Source organism: Equus quagga, chromosome 17 (assembly GCF_021613505.1).
Source record: "Equus quagga isolate Etosha38 chromosome 17, UCLA_HA_Equagga_1.0, whole genome shotgun sequence".
Taxonomy (NCBI): domain Eukaryota; kingdom Metazoa; phylum Chordata; class Mammalia; order Perissodactyla; family Equidae; genus Equus; species Equus quagga.
This window is the reverse complement of record NC_060283.1, coordinates 52557565-52565869: the sequence shown is the minus strand read 5'-3', so window position 1 is coordinate 52565869 and position 8305 is coordinate 52557565. Positions and strand designations below refer to the sequence as shown.

Genomic DNA, 8305 nt, shown 5'->3' with positions numbered 1-8305 from the left:
CCCCCCCCCCCCCCCCCCCCCCCCCAGGTCCCCTTAAGAAGAGAGACTTGCCAGGGGTCAAACAGGGGAGCTGTGTCCTGCCTGGCTATCAAGGCTCAGACATTTTTTCCTTTTCGACTCTTTGTGGGCAGGAGAGAGTGGAGACAGATTCACTTCTCAGGTTCTCAGGTGAGGGAGGGCTCGCTTGTGGCCACTAGCCACGTGTGGCTACTGATGCTTGAAATGAGGCTAGTGGAACTAAATTTTAAAATTCATTTCATTTAAATTAATTTAAATTTAAAACCGATTTTTGAGTATGTTTGGAAAAACTGGGTCTACGAATTTACTTTTCAACTGTAAATTTTATGAAACCTAGAAATCCAGACCAGGTACTTCCAATGAAAATTTAGGGTCTGAATTGAGATGTGCTGTAAGTGTAAAATACACATCAGATTTCAAGATTTAATACGGAAGAAAGTAAAATATCTCATTATAATTATTTTGAGTATATGTTGAAATGGTAATATTTTGACTATGTTGAATGAAAATATATGATTAGAATTAATTTCACCAGGTTCTTTTTCTATCTTTTTCAAAAATGTGGCAACCCAAAAACTTGAAGTTACACAGGTGGCCTGTAGTCTATTTCAACCGGTCAGTGCTGCTTTAAAGGGTCTGGAGGGACCGTCGTTGTCGCTGGGGTGACAGAGGCACTGCGGTTCTGATGGTGCAATGTAAGTGGTTCAGGACACCCGGAGCCCACACAGAACATCTTTGCAAACCAGCAGAGGGCCTATGAGGCTGGGTTTCGAGAGCAAACTCAGTCTGGGCCTTGCTCAGGACTTGGCAAGGGGATGAGCCAGATCTGATGGTTTAGGCTGAAGGATCAAAAGGAAGATAACTCATCTACTTTAAAACTCCCCGAGAGCTCACCTGGCAGGTCTACCCTATTGGGAAGAGGGACTTATCTTAGCAGCCTCCTTCTTGAGCATCCCCCAGGTGAGGATGTATTAGGAAGGCTTCAGGCATTCCTTAGACCAACTGAAATCCCCAGGCCCCTCGCCTCTCCTCCAGAGAGATCTCCCACATACCTGCATATGTTCAAAAACCAGGCGGCCCTCTTGTTTTCTTCCTTATCAACTTCTGTGGTTTTCTCTCTTTTCTCCTGATGCAGAAATCCCCCAACCATTCCCTCATCCCACCCTACCCAACCTGAGCTCAGATCCCTCTCCCTTGCCGGGCTTCATGAAAGGCCTGTGTGGTGGAGGCTGGTTGCCATGGGAACAGGCCACTTCTGTGCGTGTTGTCCTTAGAGATGTCGGACCACTGCACAGCCGAGGGCCAGAGAGGGCCCGCCTGCCTTCCCACATCAGGAGAGCCCCCTGTCATTCAGGAAATGAGGTTTGGCACAGGGACCTGAGGTCCGGGCTGAACACTGCCTCTTTCCACTCTCCTTGCCCCATCCCTCTGCTATCCCAAACCACTGGCCTAGCCAGCTTTGTTTGCAAGACTGTGTAGAAAAAGGGACAGAATAGAATGTGCCTGTAAATAAGCGGGGTGTTGCATTCTCCATTTTGGGGATACTTCATTCCCCTAGAATGGAGCACTCCCAAGTTCTGAGCTTTTCCTCCATCTTTACAACCCTCACCATGGGAGGGTGGCATTGGGCAGTGTCTGCTGAAGGCCTCACTGCAGGTTAGGCGAGGCCCAAGCCAGAGCCCTAGTGACAGGGACACAAGCCAGGAGCAGCGGATGGAGTCCAAGGACCAGAGAGGAAGAGCTGGGTTCTAGCCCCGGTTCTGCCGCTAACCCTGTGACTAATTTTGGGCAAGTGACTTGCATTCTGCGTATCAGAGTCCACATCTGTAAGATAAAGGCCTCGATGGCAAGGATGGCCGGCTTTAGCATCTTCGGCCAGCACCCAGACAATTCCTGGAGAGATGCTAGCACTGGGCTAAGCTGGGCGGCCAGGCAGGAAAGGCCACTTCGCCTATCATACAGGTTTCCAGTCATTCCTCTGGATTTATACCAAAAAACCCTGACATCATAACAAATCAGAGAAAGAAATGAAACTGGAGACAAAAGTGGGGGGTTCTCCGGATATGGGGGAGAGAGGAGGAGAAGCCTAGAACTGGCTTCCTTGTTTATTTGCTTATTGATTTTTGCAACTACGTAATACATCTTAGCGTTTTGGAAAACATATCCAGATTGCAATTTAAGGCTGGCCTCTGGGGACTGCAACTTTTGGACCAACTGTAGCAAAAATGCAAAATGAAAACTTAAACAAAACCCTCCACACTGCCTCCTTGTCTCTCCCAGCAACCCTTCTCCCGCCCTCATTGGTACCTGGTCCGTTTATAGCGTTCTTCCAGTTTCTGGACGCAGTGGGTCTGGAGTTGGTGATCCCGTCTCCAAAGTTTTATTTTCCACACATTAAGTAACTCAGAGTTGCAAAGGAATTGCTCAGGTACAAAGTAAAAACTTTAGACAAAAATCACCTTCCTTTCCCTCTAGCATCACCCCCCCCCCCCCCCCCCCCCCCCCAAAACCCCCCCGGTTTCACAAGGGCCCCCCCCCCCCCCCCCCGCCCCCCCCCCCCCCCCCCCCGGCCCCCCTTAAGAGGACCAGGGTTTCTGCTGGGATTCCTGCTCCCATGCCCTTTGCTGTAACCCCCACGGTGACCTCTGGCTCCTAGGTCAGCCCGGTCCTCCCTCTGCAGCTGCAAATCCACCTGCCTGCTCAAATCCAACCCCAGCCCCAGGACTAACTCGAGCGGCACTGACTTAAAACTCAAGCCCTCAGGGGATGCCTTGGTAGGGGGGAGGGGGGAGCGGGAGGGAGGGGGGAGCGGGAGGGAGGGATAAGAAAGAGTAAAAAAGAAACGGAGAGAAAATGAGGTCTCACTGTGGCCAGCTGTGCTTGCACTTCCAGTCTGAGCTGACACAGCAGAAGGGTGGGGGGAGGACGGCAAGAAAGCTCAAGTTAAAAGCAGCATCTCTAGCCGTCCCAACTCCCATTTTGGTTGGCTCAGGGCGCAGCCAGCCTCTCAAAGACTCGTTTCAAAGGGAGGGGGCGCGCGCGGGTGGGAAAGCCATCTGGCTCCTTCAGTTTTCCATGGTCTTGTTCAACCCAGACACAAATTTGGCCAATAAACCTAACTCTGGAACTTGACTTCAACATGGCATTTGGACCAGGCGTGGCGTGGATGCCAGGCTGACGGAAGCCAAACCCCTCCAAGAAGCAAAGGCTGAATTCATTTTTATTGAGGGATTTTTTTTTTCTTTCCCAGAAGCATACTTTCTGTCCTTCTTTCTCTATTTCTCAGTGACGGAACTGAAACCCAGAAAGCGCTTCTTCCTGTATCCCAAATTCAATGGCTCACAGGCACAGGAGAGATCTCCCAGACCCGGGCAAGTATGCGCGCCGCCCTCCCGCCCAAGAAGCCACAAGGCTCCTTTGCCAAACAATGCCCAGGGCAGAGCCCGGTCCTTCCTCGACTCGACCCAGCTCACCGATATTTATTGAACTGGGTCCAATAAATAACTCCCGTCTCCCGCCTTCCTCCAGCCTCGCACACACTGCCCTGTGTTTCTGTATCTATCTTCGCCCCTGAACTCGCCCAAATGAAATGCACGGCGCGGCGCGCTCCCGCGCCGGGCTCGCGGGCGGACTCCCGGTTGCTCAGCAACGCGCGCAGCAAAACGCCAGGCTCCGCCCGCCCGCCCGCTCTTCCTCCAGCAGCTCTGGCCGCCCGCCGCCGCGCTCTGCTCAGCTCCCCATTTCAGATTCTAGAAAGGCACTTTTTTTTTTGCTTAAAAATATCTATCTACCTACATATCTATCTATCTCTTTATAGACATACGTGTTAAAAGATACGTGTATATATATATACATGTATCCGTATATCATCTATATCTGTATTTGTATGTATATGACAATCGCGAGAGGGAGGGCAAATGCAAGTTCGCCCTGCTGACTTTGGTAGGGGGCATAGAGGATGTTGCGGAGCAGGAATTTTGGCCAAAGGAGCTAAAACGCTCCTTCCTTTCTCTGTTCATTTTCCTCTCTGCACCATGTCCAACTTTTTGGGGACCCACCCAACGGTTTTCGAGCTTAGAGAGGCTCCAGCCAGGAGCGCCCACTCCCATCCCGTCGGTCCAGGAGGAAGGCGTCAGCTCCAGCCACCGGTGGAGCGCAGCCATCCCGCGACTGCGGTCGGTCAGGCACCTGCCTAAGGCGGGGTGGAGTCGGTGAGAAGAGCTGGAGCGGGGTGGGGGCGGGGCAGGGAGGCTGCTATGTGTTGGCTCAGAGGCTCCTTGAAGGTGGGGGTTGAGGAAGAGGCTGCAGAGAAGTCTAAAGGGCATCTTACTTGGGGCAAAAAGCCGGCGTGTGTGTGTGTGTGTGTATGTGTGTAGCGGGTTGAACTGGAAAGTTGGATGCGCCAATTTGCTCTCTCAGCAATTGCGCGCGCGCGTGCGCCCTGTGAGCACTCCCTCCACACCAACCGCATCACAGCAACCACACACTTGGGCAAATAAAAGTGGGGCCAGAGTGCGGCTGAGTGATACCGTGCATACTTTCGATGTGACCAGATTGTCACCCAGAGCGCTCCCTTCCAAGCCAGGAAATCGATTCATACCTTTTTACCCTGGTGCTAAGCTTTCCCAAATCCACATCCCCCGAGATGAAGGCGGGCGGGACTGCCTTTGACAAGTGGCTCTTAATAAAAATAACTCCACAAGCCGGCCTCTGGGGCCTCCGGGGCCTGCACGTTGCCCTCTGTCCCTATTTTGCAGGCTGCAATCCGGAGAGCGACTACCTCTTGCAAAGCTGGAGGGGCGGCCGCCAGCGACAGGGAAAACCTGCAGGAATTGCGGGGATCCAGGTGGAATCCGGAAAAACTCTCCTGCCTCTTCTCAAGTGCCAGCGCACTCCTTTCCTACATTATAGAGTCTGGTTTGCAGTTAGGAAAACTCATGTTGGGGTGCTTGTAATGGAAGGGGATAGGAGGAAGGGAGGGCATTGTCCCAGCAAGAAACCACACAGAATGAACATTATTTAGCCAACCCTTTGGGAGAGGATCAATCACCAGGCTGACGTCTCAGAATCCAGACTTTAGTGCATAGTCCATTAAAACTTTAAAAAAAAAATTTAAGATTAAGTAACTCCGAGAAGAAACCCAGTCTGAAGGGGGCAGAACTGTTCTGAGTGAGCAGGTAGCTCGGTCAACCTTTTAAACCCCAGACTCTCGGCACCGAGAATTTGGGGGCGGGGCAACCTGGGGGCGGGGCAATCTGGGGGCGGGGCTACTTGGAGGCTGAGGGGAGGCTCCGGGTGCGTGGCTTTTCCGTCTCCGCCCCCTGGGTTTTGCATTCTGTGTTTCCAGGGCCCTCCTTGCGTTTACGCCACACCCACTTGTGGTCTGGTTTGAGAGATTGGGGTGGGGGTGGGGATTAGCACTGGCGGAGAAATGATGTCTGAATTTCACATCCCTTCTTGCCTCCCAACCCTATATCCACCTTTCTTCCTAAGTGAAATCTGAATTGGGGCGGGGAAAAAGAAATTAGATTCAGTCACGAACACCCAGCACCGGATCACCAAACCCCTCCTTCTATCCCTTCCCCCATGACCCCTCTCCCCACAGCCCCCGCCCCCGCCAAGCGTACCTCAAGTAGTCTTTCCCTTCATGGGAGGAAAAAGGTATTTTGCCTTTTAATACGTTTTACCATCTACCACAATCAATCATACTAAGTCAAGAGCACTGGGTGTGCACGCGGGAGGGGCGTCAAAGCCCCCACCCAAAAGGCGTGAGCTCCCAAGGGTGCGTGCGTGCGTGTGCGTGCGTGTGTATGTCGGAGCAGACGGATACAAACGTCAGGAGGGACTGGTAGGGGGCAGGGGCTGGGAAGGACGAAGGTGGACTGAGCACGGAAGGCTGGTCACGCCTCTCCAAGTCCCCAGTTAAAGCAATATTTTAACAAAAGAGATTTTTTTCAAGTTCAGGGAAAAAAGGTATTGGGTGGGTGGGGAGCGGTGGAGGAGGGGCTTGATAATGTAACATGCACCCTTCCAGACCAGAGACTGAGTACCTGGGTATTTGGACCTTAAGACCGAGTAGGAGCTGAGAGTGTGTATTCAGGCGAGGGGGAGGGGTGCGGTGGAGTAAGGTGGGGGCAGGGGCGAGGAGAAGGAACGAAAACCGCGAGAGGCTTGGCTAGACAGCAGCCCAGGGCAGCTGGATGAGCCAGGGCTCCAGTTCTGAGGGGCAAGGACCCTCCCCGCCCTCCTCCCGGGCTGCACCCCCGCTCTAAGCCACTTGCTGGACACAGCCTGTCCCGTGTCCCCCGCCCGTGCGCCGTGTAACCGCCTGGCACACTGAGTGCGCTCACCGATCTTGGCTTGCTCGCGGTAGCTCTTTTCGTTGAGGCAAACCCCGCGGCCGTGCAGCAGGGCGTGCAGCGGCTTCTCCTCGTCCTGCCGGGGGAGGCAGCGCAGCCCCTGGGCGCAACGCTCCGTGTAGACGCCGCACGACTGCCCCTCGGCCAGGGCGCAAGTCATGCAGCAGCCACAGCCCGGCTCCTTGACCAGCTCGCAGCCCAGGGGGCTCGGGGGGCACATGGAGAGGGCTTTCTCGTCGCAGGGCTCGCAGTGCACGAAGGAGCCCAGGCTCTGGGCTGGCCCCGCAAAGGCGGCCAGCAGCAGGAGGACCGCGGTGAGCACCATCTTCTCCGAGTCTCCCCCGTTACCTTGGGGCGGGGCAGGAGAGCGAGAGTGCAGGGAGAAAGGGGCCAAGAGGGCGCCCGGGGAAATTTCTTGTTAAAAAAAATTTCTGGCAGGTAGAGCAGGTGCCCTCCCCCAGACAATGGCAAAATGTGGGGAGAGACGGAGGGCTGCGGTGCCTGCAAGCAAGCCCCAACTGCAAGGATTAAAGACTTGCAACAGGTTGGGGGGAAAAGAGCAGCGCCAGGTGCACGCGGAGGGAGTGGAGGCTGGAGAGACAAGCCCTCAAGCCGGAGCTGGTCAGAACTGCAGAGGGGAAAAAGCCAAAAATTGTTCACCTCAAAGCAACCACCGGAATAATGAGCTCGGAGGCTGTGGAGGAGAAGGGGGTGGGGGGAGAAAAATGGATTTGTCTCCAAAAATTTTGTTTAAGATCTAAAGTACACCCTGCTCCTTTCTAACCCTCAGCTGCCAGCGGCGCGCGGCTGCCGCGGAACAGGTAAGAGGCGGCGGCTGCAGCCGCGAGGGTGGGGGAGAATGTCGAAATCGAGAAATTAAAAAAAAAAAAGCCCCGAATCCAAAATTCTAACACCTCTTTGCTCCCACTCTGCCACCACCTCTTCGAGATTCGTAGGTTCTGCGTGAAGCCCGGAGAAGGGTGCAAACGGAGGAGGGGGTTATTAAAAGGAGCAGAAAAAAGGAAAAACCCCACACCGCTTTGCAGCTCTTTCCTAGCTCTTTTCCCCGGCAGAAGTTTCCAAAGAGACTACGGGCTCCGGTCGAGCAGGCGCTTTTAAATAGACGGCCCCTGGCTGCCAGCCAGTTTGTAGCTGCAATTTGAGCTCCCCAACACCCAACCCAGGCAAGGATGCCAAGGAGCTTTGCAGTACAAACTCACACGGGGTGGGGGTGGGGAGAGGCCTTCGAGACACACGGGGGGCTCCCCTTTGCTCCCTGAACCGCGCCCCCCTCCGCCGGAATGTAAGAAAGGGGCTGGGGGGAGGGGTTGAGGTGGGGGGCGCAATTGGAAGAGAGAGTTCTTCGGAGCACACTGGGCACAATGAGGAGTAACTCGGTCTCCCCCTCCCTCCCACCCCTTAACTAGCCAAAGCCCAGGCTGGAGGGAGAAGCGTGTTCTTATTAGCCACCTGGATATACCCAGTGCCCAAGAAATTCTTCCCAAACTTTGAGAAAGAGCTGTCTGCTAGGGTCTAGGTTAGTGTGTAAGGGTGTGTGTCTGTGTGTGTGTGTGCAGATGCATGTGTTCGGGGGCAAAGTGTTAGTATAGGATGGCCAGCAATGGGTGATGAGCTGAATTAAAAAGAAAGAAAAAAAAAAAACTGGATTTTTCCTCCAAAAGCCTGGGGAAGGGGATTTAATCAAGGGTGTTTCTGTTGCTGGTGGAATGGCTGTCTTTGGTCATATGGGCAAGAAGTGGCCACTTTCCTTCAACTACGGCATTGCCCAAGGAAGCTGTGTGTGTGTGTGTGTGTGTGTGTGTGATCTGTGCTATGTACTTGCAGGCAGGGACAGTCACACGGCAGCACTTTAGGAGCAGTGGGTTACAGAGACTGGCACTTTGGAGGAAATGCTAGGTCTGAAAATC

General features: G+C 53.8%; 1 protein-coding gene across 1 annotated transcript in view; it reads right to left on the bottom strand.

Moving 5' to 3' along the window:
- The window catches only part of IGFBP5 (insulin like growth factor binding protein 5), a 21390-nt gene extending 13924 nt beyond the window's left edge, over nt 1-7466 (bottom strand). Inside the window, exon 1 of the mRNA XM_046643225.1 lies at nt 6369-7466. Within this exon, the coding sequence (XP_046499181.1) occupies nt 6369-6702 (334 nt within the window). The 5' untranslated portion in view covers nt 6703-7466. The remainder of the gene's footprint in view (nt 1-6368) is intronic.
- Between the last annotated feature and the right edge of the window lie 839 nt (nt 7467-8305).